At 32.7% G+C, this 21,417-nt stretch overlaps 1 protein-coding gene across 1 annotated transcript in view; it reads left to right on the top strand.

Moving 5' to 3' along the window:
- LOC126878576 (lachesin-like) overlaps positions 1–21,417 on the top strand; it is a 642,328-nt gene that overhangs the window by 581,305 nt on the left and 39,606 nt on the right. The window contains exon 7 of the mRNA XM_050641374.1: positions 17,901–18,197. Within this exon, the coding sequence (XP_050497331.1) occupies positions 17,901–18,197 (297 nt within the window). The remainder of the gene's footprint in view (positions 1–17,900; positions 18,198–21,417) is intronic.

Genomic DNA, 21,417 nt, shown 5'->3' with positions numbered 1-21,417 from the left:
AATTGCTACACTGTACTAACTATAGTACCTGTCAGTTTTTTTTTGTTTTAACATTTTTTAAAAACCTTTTATTAAGAAAAATTTTTATTAAGATTCTTTAATTTGTTTCATTTTTATCACACTTTTTTTCAGGAGTAAAAAGGTACACAAACAATCCTTCCATTCTTGTTATAGTGTTTTTTATTTTAATAAGTACATAAAAACTAGATTAATTACTGTATTTTTTAGATAATCAATACTTTCAGTAAGTCATTGAGATATTTTTTGCATTAAAATATTTAACAGAAACAAAAATTACCACTTAAATGTTAAACCCGTCTGTCAGGCGGTTAGTTAGTGTTTACGCCATTACTTTAAGATGTTAGTACTTAAGGATTAATAAAGCACATTGTTATTTAAATATTTCAAAGATGACACAGTAAAATTTTTAAAAGGAAATATTTACAGCGACCAAAGATACAGCGAAGTTAAATCGAAAAATCATTAAAATTGATTTTTCGCATTTTTGCATAAAATTTTATTTTTAACATGTAGCACCAAGTCTAGATAAAAATAAACTTCATATTCCGATTCAGCGGTATCGAAAATATAAAGAATCACCAAAATTGGTCATTCATCTTAAAGTTAATTTTCGTGGTCGGTATAACGTAATTTTAGGAGTGGCTACCGCCCGCCTAAAAATGGAACAGTCTCTTTATCATTAAAGGGGAGGCTGTATACTCGTAACAAACCTTTGTTGTTAACCTTCCGATAACCAACCTTTTTTTATTACACGGATGACCAAGGGGGGAAAATTACCTCAGGTCAAAAATGTCAAAAATGACATTTAACAAAAAAATTAAGTTTTTTTTTATTTTTTTTTATGGCATGGATTTTAGTCATTCAGCCAGTCACAACATGAGTATTAGTGTCATGTGTAGTGTGTATGTGTATGTTGAGTAAATGTCTTGTTACTTTGCAAAGTCGACGTCATCAGCGTAAAACTACTTGGAATTACACATTATAGACGGTATTTTCCTAAACATCAACTTCAGAATATATTTTTTATTCGTAAAATATTGGGATTTTTTTTTATTTCAAAATATAAGGATATCTAGAATGATATTAAAGTCAAATAAAAAAATAATGAGTTAAAAATTGAAAATACTTTTGAATTTATCAAAGAAAAATATACGCTGGGGTCACAATTTCCCCCGCTTGGTCATCCGAAGGTTAATACATTATATGCTTTCAAAATATACTCAAATTGTATTTTTAAACATCTTATTTATTTTATATAATAATTAAATTCACTATAAAATGTCATTTATATTTTATTAATAGCTAATTTAAAATTGAGTTTGACATTCACGAAGTGTCAAACTTAAATGTAAATACCAAATATCCTATGCTTTGCCTAACAAATTCAGATTAAAACTAGCCTATAGCCTACTTAGTAATAGCAACGATTCCAGATGACCTTTAGTGTGTCGGAAGAAAATAAAAGGATTGTGACGTCACATTTTAGACTTTGAGGTCGGTTATCTCGAAGATGGTTAGACATATCGAAATGCCGTTTTCATATTTGAATTCAGAAGACAAAACTACATAAAAATCCATCGGTAAATTGGCTCTAGGTATTACACGAGCTGCGACGCAATAACACACAAATTTTGCGAATTTATAAACGAAAAGTTTTCGTTGAAAATTATTTAAATCGGACAACAGGTTAAGGAGATACGAGACATCAAAAATGACCCATTTTTGGGGTGCCCGCCCATTTTCTCTGACGCGCAGTGTATAAGTGTATATATCTACTACAATTTCCTGTTGGTAATTTGTGGCCAAACTGTTAAATATATAACAAATACCGTATTACATGGTTATAAAATTGTCCTAAAAGGGTATAGATTTTAAACAAGGTATCAAAATTAAATTTTCGATGTATGTTTAATAAACATCAAATACACGAAACCATTTAATTTTCAGTGCATTGTTGTTACTGGTTTATTATTTAGTTATATAATGATTTCCTATGAATAATATTTACACAGTGTATTGAACGGGAGGTTTGAAATCAAGAGATAATAATTATATTTATCGTCTCTGTTGTTTGTTAATGATTTCACGATAGTCCTATATTCAAGTTGGCTTTACATGTGACAGTTCATTTTGAAAGGACGGCTCAATCTGTTGTTCTGTTGCGTTCCGGAACAATCAAAAGTAGGACACAATAATTATAAGAGTTGACTCATTGAACAAATTAAGTTAAGTAATATGCAACAAGCATATTACTTAGCAAAGGTAAGACGGAGAAGGATTTAACACGGAGAATAGGAATAACTCAAAAAGCATTCAATATGTTAAGGAAAATGTAGTCTTCACGTCAGATGACAAGTAAAACCAAGATAAGATTATTCAACAGCAACGTGAAGACCGTGCTACTATACGGCGCAGAAACTTGGAAAGTGTCAAGAAAATGTCTCGGACAGATGAAGGTCATCATCATTCATCATCATTATCTTTACCTTATCCCTATGCGGGGTCGGCTTCCCTAATTGCATTTCTCCACACAATTCTATCTTGGGTCATATCAATGTTAATCCCCTTTACCAACATGTCCTGCCTTATCGTCTCCCCCCAGGTCTTCTTTGGTCTTTCTCTCCTACTCCTTCCAGAAATCTGCACTTCAGCAATTCTTCGTATTGGGTGATTAGCGTCTCGACGTTGAACATGACCAAACCATCTTAACCTATGCTCTCTCATTTTGGCATCAATTGGTGCCACACCTAGACTTCCCCTAATATACAAATTTCTAATTTTATTCTTCTTTGTCACTCCACTCATCCATCTAAGCATTCTCATTTCCGCCACATGCATTCGTTTTTCCTCTTTCTTCTTCACTGCCCAACATTCAGTTCCGTACATCATAGCCGGTCTTATGGCTGTTCTATAGAATTTTCCCTTCAGCTTCACTGGAATTTTTCTCACACAACACACCACTCGCTTCTTTTCACTTCACCCATCCAGCCCTAATTCTATATGCATCTCCATCTATTTCTCTATTACTCTGTAATACCGATCCCAGGTACTTAAAACTATTGCTTTTTACAATCAGCTCACCATCCAAAGATACCATTTTATTTGTAGTAACTCCATCTTTAAATGAACATTTCAAATACTCTGTTTTTCTCCTACTAAGTTTTAAACCTTTTTCCTCCAGAGCTTGCCTCCACTGCTCCAGTTTTTGTTCTAAGTCTCTTTCACTATTTCCTACTAACATGACATCAGCAGCATACATTAAGCACCATGGAATGTTACCCTGTAGTTTCGCTGTTATCTGGTCCAAAACTAATGAAAATAAATACGGACTAAGCACAGAGCCTTGGTGCAATCCTACTTTCACATGAAATTTATCAGTGTCTCCCACACCTGTCCTAACACTAGTCGTTACTCCCTCATACATATCCCTCACAATCTTTACATATTCACCAGGGACTCCTTTCTTATTGAGTGCCCACCACAGAATCTCTCGAATCTATCATATGCTTTCTCAAGATCAATGAATACCATATGAGCGTTTGTTTTTTTACTCCTGTATTTTTCCATCAACTGCCTTATAATAAAAATTGCATCTGTTGTTGATCTGCCCTGCATAAAGCCAAATTGATTCTCGGATATTTCGGTCTCTTCACGTATCCGTCTATCATTTACTCTTTCCCATATTTTCATGGTGTGGCTAAGCAGTTTTATAGCCCTGTAGTTTGTACATTGTTGTATATCTCCCTTGTTTTTGTAAACAGGTACCAGTATACTGCTTCTCCATTCGTCTGGCATTTGTCCAACTTTCATAATTCTATTAAATAGACCTGCTAGCCACCTTGTTCCTGTCTCTCCCAATGCTGCCCATACTTCCCCAGGAATATCATCTGGTCCTACCGCTTTTCCTTTCTTTATTTTTTGAAGCGCTTGAACCGTTTCCTCATTTGTTATTTTGGTGACTATTGCTGCTTTCGTGAACTAATATTTTATTATTTTCATCTCGGATACATTTAATCTGATTAAAATCTTTTGCTTTCTTTGCTCTCTGTTTGACTATTTTATATATCTTCGTTTCGCCTTCCCTGGTATCAAGTTGATCGTATAGGTTTGAATACGCTTCTGCTTTCGCTTTTGCTACTCCTAATTTCGCTTCCTTTTTCGCCACCATATAGTTTTGAAGATCTGTGTCGAATTTGGTTTCTTGTCACTTTTTATATAATTTTCTCTTCCCTTTTATTTTTCCTTGTACTTCGTTTGACCACCACCAAGTCTCTTTATTCTCAAACTATTTTCCTGACATTTTCCCAAGTATTTCAATAGCAGTCTCTCTAATACTACTGGCCATTTTTCTCTAAATTGAATTAGGGCTTCCTTTCATGTTCCAACATATTTTTTCTACTATTCTTCTCCTGAATAGACCTTCTTTCTCATCTTTTAGCAGCCACCACTTGATTTTTTTTGTGGTCCTCTCCGATATTTTTGTTTAGTTGCAGAGACAGAGTTATCGGACAGATGCAGGTATTCATAAATAAATGCCTAAGGAAGACTCTTAACATTTACTGGCCAAACCGCATATCAATACAAGAGTTATGGACAAGACCTAACCAGGAACTTATATCTAAGACAATATGCAAAAGGAAATGGAGTTGGATGGGGCACACACTAAGGAAGCCTGACACAGACATAGCGAGGCAAGCCCTAGAATACACACCACATGGAAAGAGAAGACCAGGTAGACCCGTAGAAATGTGGAAAAGAAGTGTTGAGAAAGAAATTAATGCTATTGGGAAAACCTGGGCAGAAATAAAGATGAGTGCAAAGGATAGAACAGAATGCAGGCAATAATTATAATAGTTGACGTACTATGCTCCGCATGGAGTGAAGAGGAATAAGTAAGTAAGTAATATGCAACAAATGTTATCTAATAAGCCACACTCGTAAGCGCAAGAATATATTGAAGATTTTCTGCTCGCCAGTCACCTCGACACGCTGCTCACCAGAACTCTCGACGCGCTGCTCATGATTCATCTCGCCAAGGTCGAGATGCGATCGATATATTTACAATCCGACAAGCGAGACCTAGCGGCTGACCTTCTCCTATTGTGTTTTTATCGTTCTGTATTTTCGCTCAAGGTCACCCGCCAGCTATCGTTTGTCGGATTGTAAGAGTCTTTAAAGTAAATAATATTCCCCCAACGGTTAGAGCGTTAGAGATAATATTTTCCAAAGCGGATTTAAATACAAAATGTTTTTCTGCAATTTAAAAAATTACAAGATATTCTATAAGTAAAGACTGATCTTGAAATTTGTAAAGATATTTTATCACGGCACCTTCGCCAAACTTAGTGCCACAATAGGATATCTATAAATAATTTTAAAAGTAAAGGGTATCAGATATTTTAAGGTTCTCCCCTATATTACTTTCTGTCTATATAATTTTTAAAATAATTAACATTACCATCAATTTAAGCATCAATTAATAATTTTTTTCGCTGCCCCCCTTTTCTTCTCTTTTCTAGTGACATTCGCCGTTTTACTAATTTTGGTATTATTTCATTTTCAAGAATTTCTATACAGGGTGTTTCATTAATAATTGTCCATATAGTAACTTAAGAAACCTTAGCACAAAATACGAAGATTTAACCTAAAACACTTAAATAAAATGTGGTTCCTTACTGAGTTACAGGGTGTTTTATCTAAAAATTTAAAAAATATTTTTGCTCAGCATTTTAAAACTATTCGACGTATCCTTTTCATACTTGGCAGGAAGTATAGGTACTCTACAAACTACTAAATTATGCTAAACAAACGTTTCTGTATATTACCAGAGGCGTACGACGGGGGAAAGTGAATGGTTGACCCTTTCCAAAGTCTACGCCACTGGCGGAATTGCTATTTTAGTTCAATTTTTGGATTCTCCAATACTTTCTATGAAAATAATATATCCTTCATTCGTAACGATTAAGTCATTAGTTTTCGAGATCTTTGAAGTTAAAAATGAAACGGCACGGTTATTTTGATTAATGTATTGTGTCACTTCATTTTTAATTTCAAATATCTCGAAAACTAATCATTTATCTTACGAATGGAGAGTATATAATTTACATAAAAAGTATTGAAAAATCAAAAAATTACACAAAAATAGCAATTTTGTCAGTGGCGTAGAATTTGGGACAGGTCAACTAGCCACTATCCCCTGTCGTACGCCTCTGGTAGTAGCTAGAAACATTTAATTATCTTAATTTAGTAGGGTGTACAGTACCTACACTTTCTGCCAAGTATGATAAGGATACGCCAAATAGTTTTAAAGTACTGGGTACAAATAATTTTTAAATTTTAATCATATGTATCATATCATAAATTAATCAAAATAACTGTGCCGTTTCATATTTAACTTCAAATATCTCGAAAACTAATTACTTTATCGTTACCAATGAGGAGTATATTATTTAGGTAGAAAGTATTGGAGAATATAAAAATGGCACTAAAGTAATAATTCATCCAGTGGCGTAGAATTTGAGAAGGGTCAACCATTCACTATCCCCTGTCGTACGCCTCTGGTAGTAGCTAGAAAAGTTTGTTTATCATAATTTAGTAGGGTGTATAGTAGTCGCACTTTCTGCCAAGTATGAAAAGGATACGTCGGATAGTTTTAAAATACTGAGCAAAAATATTTTTTAACTTTTTAGATAAAACACCCTGTAACTCAGTAAGGAACCACATTTTATTTAAGTGTTTTAGGTTAAATCTTCGTATTTTGTGCTAAGGTTTCTCCAGTTACTATATGGACAATTATTAATGAAACACCCTGTATAAATAAATAATTATTTCGTTGTAAAACGAAAATAAGACCCGTCTTATTTTTGGTTGGTTCAGAGAGCACCAAAAGTACGTACTCTGTTGTTGTTCTGAAGCTATTTCCTTGTGGCATTTTTATAATCAACTATTTTCAATGGGAAATAAGCCACAATTTTACAAAAAAAAATGATTTTATTAACGTTTCGACGCCGGGTGTCGTTGTCACAATACAAAATAATACTAAATTAAACAAAAATGTTGTTCCTTAGTAAAAAATTCTTCTAATAGTTTATTTGATCTGACTCATTTATATCGGCAATTCAGACATGTATTATACATTTTAAAGTAGAAGACTTTAAAATGATATTGCCAATATTGATGAGTTGCGTTCCTGGGACGACTTTACTAAAAGATAGTTCATTTGATTACATGAAATCAACCCAACTCAAGATTATCCGCCACAAAAAATCATGGCATGAGATTTGTCTTTAAAAAGACAACCAAATGCAACGGTGGCAGTAAAATTCTCGCGCTAGAGACTCCATAGTAAATCACGAGGGAAAACCAGGAAAAATCTCGTGATACTATCCCGACATCGTAAGTATTTGGGCTTACATTTAGTTTACTCTCAAATCTAATACCAAATTAAGACTTTAATATATATGATATTTTAAATTTTAAATAATATTAATAATACATAGATATTATATACATAATACTAAAATATAAAATATGTACTAACTCGATATGTTACTGATGTTGCTTACTAATCGTGGTATTTTCTTTCTATTGACTTCATCTTTTAGTATGGGTAACCACATCCTACAGCATTATACCGAGAAATTTGCGACACAATTGGTTTCATTTAGCATAATTAGAGCCGCTTCTTTGATTTTTCTCTTTTTACTAGATGTTTCTTTCAGGACTATACTTGAATCTCTCCACTCAACTCTATGTTCATTATCCCATGCGTGTTGACATATTTGAGATCTATCAAATTCTCTATTTTTAATGTAAGACTGATGTTCACTTTTTCTAACGTTTAATGGTCTTGATGTTTCACCTAAATAGAATTGTTCGCATCCATAAGGTATTTTATAAATACAATTCTTTGTATCTGGTCATGAAGGTCATCTGAGATTTTATCTCAGGTTCCTCCGCCAAACCTGTCTGCTACCTCTGAAAGTATCTACCTCTTAAATTATAGAAGCAGGGTTCCGCTATGTCTAGTACATTCAATGGAAATTTCGAGAACAGAATTATTAATATAAATAGAGAATTTGTTTTGTACGATTAAGTATAAAGTAAAAATTGTATCTGAACTAAATACGTATTATTGGCGGAATAATAAATAACTCATACAGAAGTAAAAACTTCAAATTGTACTCTGGTATAAAATTGTTTATTAAAAAACTATCTAAAAAGTCATCCAAATGGATTGCAAAACGTTTTCGTTCTAATTCAGAACATCTTCAGTGTCTAGAATGAAATATTTCCACGTTAGATTAAAGCAAAAGAATTAAAATTGTGACTGTTAGAAAGAAAAAACATGTGGGAATACTTACATTCTGCTAAGTAGTTTGAAACTAGCACACTATTTAAAGTGGTAACCCCATAATATATGGTTTACATATTATATTTTATCTTTCGTAAACCCAACCAAACTGACCACGTAATTTATTTTTCTTCTAATCATCCTCTATTACACAAACTAGCAGCTTTCAGAAGTTTTATACACAGACTTTTCTCTATACCTATGTCAACAGACTCATTCAATAAATAATTCAATATCATAAAACAAATAGCTGTCAACAATGGTTAAGATCCCTCTATAATAGACAAACTCATGCGTAAAAGAGAATCTAGATTGCTTCAAAACTCTGCTTTCCATCAGTCTTCTTTCTCATCCCCTATTTACAGGGCACTACCATATCATAACCCCACTCTATCTGAAAAGATTAAACGTATTGTATCTAACTCTTCTGAAAACATACATATTTCTTTCAACGTTGGAAATACCCTTGGCCACTTTTTGACAAATACTAAAGATAAAATACACTATATGAACCGTAGTGGAGTTACAGATTGACTTGTTCTGATTGTGATGCCTCTTATATCCGCAGGACTTACAGATCACTGTCAACCAGATCGGCTTAACATTCTAAAAGAGATAATACATCAGCCTTTTCCCATCACCTCAAAGTTAATAATCATCATCTCAATATCCCTGATGGTGTTAAATTAATCCACAACATCCAAGACAAAAACACTCTACGGCTGGATTTGTACCAGGACCTTGAGATTTCTAGAGACATGAGGACTAGCCCTAATTGCGTTAATCGTCAAACTACTTTAAATCGTCCTTTTACTCCTATCCATCGACAACTATTCCCTTAACCCAATTTTAGTTTTATCTCATTATTCCCCATATCCCCTTTTCCTTTACTTCTATTCTTTACCTTTTCCCTCTTTTCCACCACCCCACTAGTTTCTAACAATCTTCTATTTCCATACTAATCACCCATTAACACATATCTCAACTTGCATCGTCTCTTTCCCTTCATTATTTTCTCTTCCACGTTCCATCCCTAACACAGCTTCAATTCTTTTATTCCCTATCCTCCTTCATATTTGTTTCTATTCCTAGTCATTTTGTCTAGCCTCATGTCTCTGTCGTTTCCGGTGCTCCAGATCTCAATTCTTTCATAATTTATTTAGATTGTCGCTTTCCTATTATTAATAACCCTTAAATCTTGATCGGGTTTTTTGTCTCTTGTTAGAATGTACCTTAACACACTAATTATTTTGTCCTGTTGCCTGTTATGTTAATTACTCATCTTCATTCATCCCGTTTAAATACAACATACAGCTAATTACTCTGATCTGCCACATATGTCACTCTCCTTTTCCCATTAACATTCTTGTCACCTTCTCCTCTTTAGATTCTTTAGACTTTACTTAACAATAGGCTACTGCACACCAAAATCCATTATCACACATTCATTCAAAGTTCTTTCAGATTATAATTATTAAGTTTTTAATGCATATATACTATCCTTTTTCATCTCTTTCCTATCTTTCTTTCCATTTCCATTCATATCAGGCAACCCCCATTATCCAGTTATCCTAAATTAAACATATCTAGAGAGATACATTAGAAACAAGATACATTAGTATCTTGTTTTTTACATTTTTTGTTAATTCAGTTGGTCATATCTACAACATACTTTCACAAACTTCTGCACTTATATAGATTTCATTTGGTTCAGCCTGTTCACTCCACTACCACCTATAGAAATCTAACTCATAGTTCTCTATTTCTGATACTCATTCAATTTAGATTCTTGTTTACATATTGACATCAACCCACAATGTGACCTATATCAGTTAGCTCTCATTCTATTGTTCATTCATTAATCACTTCGTCTGGTAGCCTGTCAAGGTATATTTCCTCGAATCCCTTCAGTTCATCCAAAACAACATAAAGTCAGTTAGATTTTGCTGTCACATAGTTTATTTCCCCTTTTCCGTTATGAAATTTATTACATACTTTTATTCATTCCATTACATTTTATTAAAATCATATCTTTGACACCAACATTTACTTCACTATCTGTATTCTTTAGCTACTTTAATATTTCCACAATTTCTCTCCCACTCTTAACAGACATAATTAATCAGTACAATAGTATGCTAATAAATTTAACACACTAAAATAGTCGCTTTCTGCATATTTATACTGCTTATCTCACAATACCTACTCTAACCCTTACCATCTTGTTAGGCACCAACAGTACATTTAATAAAAAAACTCTTAAAATTCTGAATTTTTGGTTTATTTAGCTTCCTATTCTTCCACGTCAGTCCATTAATTAATAGAAAAAGACTGAAAAAGTCCATTAATTGTTTAGCATGTAGTATATTTCATTTTATTTAACTAAATTTAACTTGCTTCTTGTCATTTCACATTCGATGACGTCACACTTTGAACCATGAAATATACTCACATTAAATCTATAAAATCCATAAGTTTTTCTTGAATAGAGAGTTGCTAGTTGAGACTAGATTATAATATTTAAATAATTTAAATTGCATTTTCAGATATTTTTTGACAACCTTTACATTTTACTAAAAATCCAAAATCAAACTACACTTTTTAAGCTTTAACCAAAAATTGGTTTTATCTTGTCATGTCATGTCACTCTTGTCATATTGAATGTCCATTTCCTATTTTCTCAGTTGGTCTGTGCCCATTGAACTAGCAAGTACCTAGTATTTCGAGCAGGGAAGCATGTTGCCATTTGAGCATGTATTCTATTATATCTAACAACATCGACTTGTAGTCACCATATTCTATTAAAATATAATATCTAAACCATATATTATGGGGTTACCACTTTAAATAGTGTGCTAGTTTCAAACTACTCAGCAGAGTGTAAGTATTCCCACATGTTTTTTCTTTCTAACAGTCACAATTTTAACTTTTTGCTTTAATTTAACGTGGAAATACTTCATTTTAGGCACTGAAGATGTTCTGAATTAGAACGAAAACGTTTTGCAATCCATTTGGCTGGCATTTTAGATAGTTTTTTAATAAACGATTTTATACCAGAATACAATTTGAAGTTTTTACTTATGTATGAGTTTTTTAAACTATGGTATACAGCCAACTATTCGGATTTTTCCATTGATTTTATTTTAGAATAATAAATAGATTTTTTGTGCGGTTTTTAAGTCAAGAATGTTATTAATTTTATTATATAAATTTTCTTTAATATAAATAGTGTTAAATATAAATTAATCAAGGCCAGAATCAGAGAAAAAAAAATTAATTAAAATAAGCGTACCTACATGAATTAAAATAAAAACTAAATGAAGTAAATATTTAAGTCATTACTAAATTAGAAAATTACAATTATTATTATTTCAATATTTAAATAAAAGTGTTTTTAGTTCATTTTAAAATTCTATACCTCCAAAAAACATCCGTAATATTAGAATTGCAAAATTTCGAGAGTGAAATACACTGCGCGCCAAAATTAACGCATAATTTTAAAATTATAATTTCAGTTGCAATAAAAAAGATGTTGTTTGTTCTTTTGTGCTTTAAGGTTGCTTTTAGAATATCTGACATAAAAAACTTTTCTTTTTTTCCAAAAAAATATATTGAAATGAACAATTCTTCTTCTTCTTGTAGTGGCTATCCGTTCCGGATGTTGGCGACCATCATGGCCATCTGTACTTTGCACACTGCTGCTCTATAGTGGTTGTGTTGAACCACGTCCGTAGATTTTTCAGCCAGGAAATTCTTCGCCTTCCTGGTCCGCGCTTTCCTTCTACTTTCCTGCAAGATTAGTTGCAGCAGTCCATATTTTTCACTGTTCCTCATGATGTGACCGAGGTATTCGATTTTGGCTGTTTTTATTTTGATTACCAGCTCTTTTTCTTTTTGCATTCTCAGGAAAACACCCTGATCAGTAATATGGTCAGTATAAAATATCTTCAGGATTCGACGATAAAGCCACATTTCAAAAGCCTCAATTTACTTGCAGGTGGCGTCTGTGAGAGTCCACGACTCGAATTCGTACAACAGTATAGGAAAGATATAACATCATAAACAGAAATAAACAATATAACATCATAAATCTGAACATCTAATCAAACATCTGATCTAAATAAACCAACATAATAAATAAATGACGGAATTAAAATTTTTAAAGTTCAAGCAAGTACTAGTACCGAGTAGGTACTAGTGCTGAGTACTGCCTTTTCTGGCATTTATTATTGCTTGACAACGATCTCTCATACATAGAATTACCGTTCTTATATCTTTTTGATCAATTTGATCCCAAATTGCAACAAACCGCATAAATAGTTCGTCTAATGTGTTTGGTGTATTAGGAAGTTGTCGTAGTCGTCTGCCTATGATGTCTCAAACATGTTCTATTGGATTGAGGTCAGGACTTCTCGCAGACCAATCCATGACAGGAACCCAAACTGCTGACGATATTGCTGCACAATTCTTGCCATGTGAGGCCTGGTATTATCTTGCTGAAGCAAGAAATTATTCCCAATAAATGGTGCAAATGGCACGACATACTCTTCTAAAATGTCTTTAATATACGCGCTGTTTCACATTATAAGAATTTTGACCGTGCGATGGTTAAAATCTACATAGTGGCTCGATCAATCATATGGAATATTTCTCCCTTTACTGCTTGAAACGTTCGGTGAAGGGAAAAAGATTTCATATGATTGCTCGAGCCACTATGTAAATTTCAACCATCGTACGGTCAAAATTCTTATAATGTGAAACAACGCTACCTGTGTGATGTAAGCCGCTCGCGATCTATTCTAACTAACTCTGTACGAGCCTCCAAATTAACCCCACCCCACACCATAATCGAGCCGGCACCATACTGTACAGTCCCTACGGTGTTACACTGTGCATAGCGTTCCCCAGGACTTCTATACACTCTGTTCCACCTGTCATATAAAAAAAGACATTACCTGGATTCATCGGTAAGCAATATGCTCTCCCAATCATCATTATTCCAAACAACATGTTGACGTGTAAAATGCAATATTTGCCTTCTATGGTCCCTGGTCAACTATGGGCCAGTGAATGCCCTTCTAGGGCGTAAATCGTTTTCGGCAAGTCTCCTTCTAATCGTATCTTGGCTGATTCTAAAGTTATAACGATCCAAAAATTCATTTTGTAGAGAACTACTGGTAACAAACCTTTGTCTCAGTGTACGAAGTGTCAAAAACCGGTCTTGTTTAGGAGTTGTAACCCTTCTACTGCCTTGACCGGGTCTTCTCGAGACCCGTGTTGAGCTGGCCCCCCACTTGCAAAAATCAAAAAACAAATAGCCCTGATTTATGAGCTATTTATGAGCTTTCATATTCCGCGAACTAAAAATTTTGAGCTCGTTCCACTGAGCAGGAATTTAATACTTTATTGGGGGGCTAAGTCAGCCCCCCCCCCCACTACTTTAAAATAGGAATATTAAATCGGTTTTTGCGGCAGAATTACGAGCTATGTATGAGCTCTTGAAATTATACAGTTTCGATTTTTGAGCTCATCCCCTTCACCCCCAAACAACCCTTTAATTGATTTAACTTAAGAGAAAAATGCTGAGAAGACTTAAAATATATCGTATTGCGGATATAATTCCTATAGCTTATATACTCTAAGAATAAACTATTAAATCACGTGCATTTCGATTATTGAGCTACAACCCCTTCGCAAGAAAACCACCCTATCTTCTCGGCTTAAGAGAAAGTTGTACTTAAAATGCATTAAATTAATTATTTGGCGACTACATATCAATTAATAATGTATAAGCTTCCAAATTACGCGTATTTAGATCATTAAATTGCAATTTATTTTGTATAGTGCAGTCACTGAAGGTAAAAATCAACGATTACCTTCAAATTCGGTGAACCTTCATCGATTTTCACGAAAATTGGTCAGTGGTTAGAGGATACGTCAAGAAACAAAGGCGACATGGTACCACCTTGCGCCTTTACCCTGGGGGTGGATACCGCCCCTTCTCGGTGGTGAAAATTATTTTATAAAAAATAACTGCACAAATCAATAAAAGAACAAATTAAAATCAAAATTTATTATGTAAAGTTATTAAAATAAGTGAATACTTTTTAAGTTATTAAAGATCAAAGATTTTAATTATTCGTGAAAAAAATGCATGTTTTGAAGCGGTTTTTCGTAAATCACTGAAAAACTGTAAGTTTTTACAAAAAAGTTAATAGTAGTTTAATTCGTATAGCTTATATTCTAAGAATAAACTCTTAAATCACGCGCCTTTCGATTATATACCTACAACCCATTCGCAAGAAAACCATCCCGTATTCCAGGCTTAAGAGAGAGTTGTACCTACTTAAAATAATTTAAATTAAATATTTGGCGACTACATATCGTTTAATAATTTATGAGGTCGCAAAATATACGCATCTCAATTATTGAATTGCCATTTTCTTTCTCTATAGTGCAGGCACTGAAGGTAAAAATCAACTATGACCTTCGATTTCGGTAAATCTCTATTCATGTTCACGAATTGACAATAACAACTTGCGGTTTTAGCCTGTGGTATATGTCACTCCTTCTCGGGGGTGAAAATTACTTTATTAAAAATAACCCCACAAATCGAGAGATGGACAACTTGTAAACAAAATTTGTTATATAATGTTATTAAAATAAATCAATACTTTTTGAGTTATTAAAGATAAAATATTTTAATTTTTGTGAAAGAAAATGCATGCTTTAAAGCGATTTTTCATAAATAACTCAAAAACTGTAAGTTTTTACAAAAAGCTACTAAAAATTATAATAAATTGCTTACTTGAAAAACCCTTTAATGTTAATTTAAAGTAAGTTATTGGTAATTAAATGTATATTTTTTTCTGCGACTGTTCAAATCTAAGGATGCAAGCTTAAATAACGGGAAAGAGATGCATTTTATAACACTTAGGTACTAAATGCTTGTCAAAGTACGTAGAAATATCTATCAAAAATGAGCTCCAGAAAAAGTTGATAGCATCAAAATTTTATACTTATAAAGTATACAGCTATAAAACTGTATTACATTTAATCTTTCAAATACTTTATTTTTTTAGATCATATTTAAAATAATAACTCCAACAATACTCGATTGACGTAAAAAATGATAGATAACGAAATTTGAGTTTTTTTTTATTAGCAAAGATTTTACTGGTCTTTTGATTTATGCATGAATCAAAATAACGAAGATAGAAACGTTTAAGCCTAAATTTTACTACGAGAACAATGTAACTGGAGCCCTTTAACCTATTATCCTAAAAAATAAAGTATTTGAAAGATTAAGCCGGTACTTTATGTTTCGGTTGACAGCCGGTTAGTTAACCGGAGTTTAATCGGAACCTCTTTAGGGTCTCTTGCGTTGTAATAAATGCAATTGCAAGTATTATTATGATTATAAATAAGAATAATAATAATACTTATAATTGCATTTATTACAACGCAAGAGACCCTAAATAGGTCACGATTAAATTTTAGTGATGAAAAGTTTTTTGTAAAAACTTACAGTTTTTAAGTTATTTATGAAAAGTCGCTTTAAAGCATGCATTTTCTTTCACAAAAATTAAAATATTTGATATTTAATAACTCAAAAAGTATTGATTTATTTTAATAACATTATATAACAAATTTTAGTTGTTTAGAATTTGTCCCTCTCTTGATTTGTGGGGTTATTTTTAATAAAGTAATTTTCACCCCCGAGAAGCGGTGACATATACCCCCGGCTAAGTTGTTATTGTTAATTTTCTTTCTTGACGTATCCTCTATCCGCTCACCAATTTTCGTGAAAATGGATGGAGATTTGCCGAAATCGAAGGTCATAGTTGATTTTTACCTTCAGTGACTGCACTATAGAAAGAAAATGGCAATTCAATAATTGAAATGCTTATATAATGCGAGCTCATAAATTATTAAACTATATCTAGTCGCCAAATAATTAATTTAAATTATTTTAAATACAACTCTCTCTTAAGCCGGGAATATGGGATGATTTTCTTGCTAAGGGGTTGTAACTCAATAATCGAAAGGCGCGTGATTTAAAAGTTTACTCTTAGAATATAAGCTATACGAATTAAACTAATATTAACTTTTTTGTAAAAACTTAAAGTTTTTAAGTGATTTACGAAAAACCGCTTCAAAACATGCATTTTTTTCACGAATAATTAAAATTTTTGATCTTGAATAACTTAAAAAGTATTGACTTATTTTAATAACTTTATATAATAAATTTTGCTTATAATTTGTTCTTTTATAGATTTGTGCAGTTATTTTTTATAAAATAATTTTCACCTCCGAGAAGGGGCGGTATCCACCCTCAGGGTAAAGGCGCAAGGTGGTACCATGTCACCTTTGTTTCTTGAGGTATCCTCTAACCACTGACCAATTTTCGTGAAAACCGATGAAGGTTCACCGAAATTGAAGGTAATCGTTGATTTTTACCTTCAGTGACTGCACTATACAAAATAAATTGCAATTTACTGATCTAAATGCGCGTAATTTGGAAGCTTAAAATTATTAAATGATATGTAGTCGCCAAATAAATAATTTAATGCATTTTAAGTACAACTTTCTCTTAAGCCGGGAAGATAGGGTGGTTTTCTTGCGAAGGGGTTATAGCTCAATAATCTAAATGCACGTGATTTAATAGTTTATTCTTAGAGTATATAAGCTATAGGAATTATATCCGCAGTACGATATATTTTAAGTTTTCTCAGCATTTTTCTCTTAAGTTAAATCAATTAAAGGGTTGTTTGGGGGTGAAGGGGATGAGCTCACAAATCGAAACTATATAATTTCAAGAGCTCATAAATAGCTCGTAATTCTGCCGCAAAAACCGATTCAATATTCCTATTTTTAAGTACTCAGCCCCCCCCCCCCCCCCACTAAAGTATTAAATTCCTGCTCAGTGGAACGAGCTCAAAATTTTTAGCTTGCGGAATATGAAAGCTCATAAATAGCTTATAAATCAGGGCTATTTGTTTTTTAATTTTTACAAGTGGGGGGGGGCAGCTCAACACGGGTCTTCTCGAGTTACTTCCAGTAACAGAAAAACGTGTTAACAGTCTTGAAATGGTTGACTGAGTGACGTTAAAACGTTCAGCGAGTTCCACTTTACTGTATCCTTCTTGGCGAAGAGTAACGATTCTAATACAGTCACTTTCTGACAAATCTCGATTGCTGCTGGTGGTGAATTTCAAAGGAAAAAACACTTAATAAACTTGAAAAATGCCTTTAAACGTTCGCACAATGTATTCCAACCCAACTGAATTCGAATTAAAATGAAGCACAACTAGCAAGTTTTTAATTTTTTTGCAAAAAATGTTAAAAACGTCAGCGTTTTTTACCGTTCTTTCGATAAATTTTACAATATACCGGAGGTAACATGAATATATTATCACAAAAATCGAAACATTAAAATTATTTGATTTACCAGGGTTTTTAAAATTATGTGTTAATTTTGGCGCGCAGTGTATTACTTTTATTATGTTACTTCTATTTTTTCCAGTTCCTCCAATGTTATGGATTCCCCATCAGCTGGTAGGAGTTCCTTTAAACTACGCCGTGACCCTCGAGTGTTTCACGGAGGCAAATCCAAGTTCTCTAAACTACTGGACCCGGGAAGACGGCCAGAATATGATACACGATTCAAGGAAGTATCGCACAGAAAACAGCGTCGGCTATCCTTCATATAAAACCCACATGAAACTCACCATTAACAACATTCAGCAAAGTGACTATGGGACCTACAAATGCGTCGCGAAGAATCCCAGAGGGGAGACGGACGGGACTATCAGATTGTACAGTAAGTTTTGTCATTTATTAAGAAACTAGCTGACCCGGTGAACTTCGTTGCACCTTAGATAGTGTGTCATAATTAGATAATCTGTCATAATTTTGATTATAGATCAGTTGCTTGAACGTAATGGCTAAAAATCAATTACTCAAAATCAACTGCTCGAAAATGAATTTCTAGGCATGAAAATTGATCGAAATGCAATTTCCTCGAATAAAAAAGAAAATTATATGTCCAAATATTTTATGCAAAATTTGTAAGTATGGTCGAATTAAATCCGATAGTTTTAAGGCATTCCAGAAGCCGCTACAGATAAAATGTTTTAACAACTTATTAATCAAACTGGAACATGAAGTAAAAACCACTTCTATGTAAAAGGTATATTTACTAAAAATTTTTAGAATCCCAATGGATTCAATAAAATGAGTTCATCAGAACGTTTTCAAACCTATCGGTCCATCATCAGTGATTTGAATACTTGCAAAATAGCCCCAGAACCAAACAATGGTTGTGATTATAAATAAATCTACATTATGTTGAAATAAATTTAAAATGGCTAAACGCCGATGTTAAAGGATTAAACCTCTGGGAACATGGTGAAACTCTACCCGAGGACCCAATCAACCATCTTCGGTCAACGATGACTACTAAGTCATCGTTGTCATAAGACTTAGTAGTCATCGTTGACCGAAGATGGTTGATTGGGTCCTCGGGTAGAGTTTCACCATGTTCCCAGAGGTTTAATCCTTTAACATCGGCGTTTAGCCATTTTAAATTTATTTCAACATAATGTAGATTTATTTATAATCACAACCATTGTTTGGTTCTGGGGCTATTTTGCAAGTATTCAAATCACTGATGATGGACCGATAGGTTTGAAAACGTTCTGATGAACTCATTTTATTGAATCCATTGGGATTCTAAAAAAAAAAAAAAAAAAAAAAATTTTAGTAAATATACCTTTTACATAGAAGTGGTTTTTACTTCATGTTCCAGTTTGTTTAACTATAAGGTATACAGCCAATCCAGGGAACTACCCCTTTTTAACTTATTAATCATTCAGAATTAGTCGACACTTATTAAAAGTTAAAATAATTAAGACAATAACTGGACGATAACGATTTAATGAGTGGAAAACAATTAAAAATTATTTTGCACATCATATTTGAGACAGTATTTGGTTGAAAAATCTCATTTTTGCTGGCCAAAAATATATTAATTTGTCTGGACTACATTACAGTTCTGTTTATCTTAAAAGGGATATGATACTATCAACATTCACACAGTGTTGCCAAACTGGATTTTGTTATTTTGAGTCTAAATTTTCCCAGCGATCTCCGAGGGTACAATACATAAGAAAGATACATAATATGACAAATTATATGATATTCCACGTATACAGTACGTAAATCGTTCAGCTGGACATAGGGAACATACAATATATAGATTTAGATACATAAATACATACATTGTATTATATTGAGATAACTGAGGCAACTGAGTTTTCTCGATGACAATATGGTTGTTAGCATTAAGGGGCATTAACCTTAAAATTTACAAATCATTTCGACTGACACAAATAAACGTCAAAATATGAGAATGTAGTAGGTAGCAAAATATTTTTGGCCTAAGAGAATGGAAAAACTGTTTAGGTTTTAAAGTAAAATAAATTTTATTATTTTAATTCATACCTTAAACTTTAACTACACGCGCTGGCGTATTTTTGTACGCCACATATAAGAATTCTACTACAAATGAATTTAAAAATTTAATTTTTGTCTTTGTTTATTTATCTAACCTATCACTGGAATGTGCTTTACACTGGATTTAGTTTCGTTATAATCGGCATTCTAGGAAGATCCTAATTAACAATTTATTATTTGTTGTTTCCGGTGGTGGATAACATACGCCACAATTATAGTAATACAATTAGTAATATAAGTACATATTTCAAATGTTTTTTAGTCATTATGGCACAAATATATTTTTCTTTATAAACAATACTTTTTCTCAGGTAAAAAATATCGTTTCAAAAAAATATTATTAGCAATTTTATTTATCATGGAATCAGATTCCAGTTATATATCCCAATTTGCTTACTGAGAAGGAACTCCAAGTATCCGCTGACGCCGAGTAAGGTTTATAACAAACAAATAAGTGTAATTTTTCAAAAAAAAAACAAATCCGCTGTTTTTAAGTATATTTTCTTGTGGCGTATAAAGAACGCCACGCGTGTAGTTATGTTATATTTTGATGTGCGGGTAGTTAAAGGTTAAAATTCTAAATATTAATTAATTATCACAATAACAAAAAATATTATCAATCATTTAATACATGCAATAGTGTACATGATATTTTTCGTTAGTTCATCTACTAAACATAAATAAACTGGATGGTTTGCCCACGCGAAAGCAAGATTTTTTGAAAATTCGTAAAATTAAAAAATTCATATTTTATCCAATTTGAGTCCAAAAGTTAATCTATTGCAGTTTTCTTTTATGAAATTTCCCATTCGTTCTTCTTCTGTGCTCAGAATTTTGCTACGGCTTACGGTTCGCTATTGCGGAAACGGACTGCGCTAGAGAAGAAAAAATAGCAGCGTTTTGTTCGGAATTCAGCAGGGAATCTACCTGCCAAATTTCATGAAAATCGGTCAATTCGTTTCGGAGGAGTATGGCAACAAACTAACAAAGTGTAACTAACATAACTCGACTTTCTTTTATATATATATAGATGTAAAATATTTAAATGGCTATTAAAAAATAACGGTTGAAGATAAAAAAGTGAAAATTTAGGATTGTATGTATCTTTTGCTTCTACATCATACAAAATTAAGAAAAAACGGTTTGTCAAAAAATTAAAAAAATATATCATGGGGGCAAGCCCCCTTATGACGTACGGGCATGAATTCAGAGTTATGCCTATTCCCAGTCCGGTAGAATACACGTGTAAAATTTCATAACAATCTGATGAGCCGTTCTCGAGTTATTATCAGTGTAACTAACATAACTCGACTTTCTTTTAATATAGATGTAAAATATTTAAATGGCTATTAAAAAATAACGGTTGAAGATAAAAAAGTGAAAATTTAGGATTGTATGTATCTTTTGCTTCTACATCATACAAAATTAAGAAAAAACGGTTTGTCAAAAAATTAAAAAAATATATCAGGGGGGGCAAGCCCCCTTATGACGTACGGGCATGAATTCAGAGTTATGCCTATTCCCAG

This window comes from Diabrotica virgifera, chromosome 10 (genome assembly GCF_917563875.1).
Source record: "Diabrotica virgifera virgifera chromosome 10, PGI_DIABVI_V3a".
NCBI lineage: Eukaryota > Metazoa > Arthropoda > Insecta > Coleoptera > Chrysomelidae > Diabrotica > Diabrotica virgifera.
This window is presented reverse-complemented; position numbering and strand designations above follow the sequence as displayed.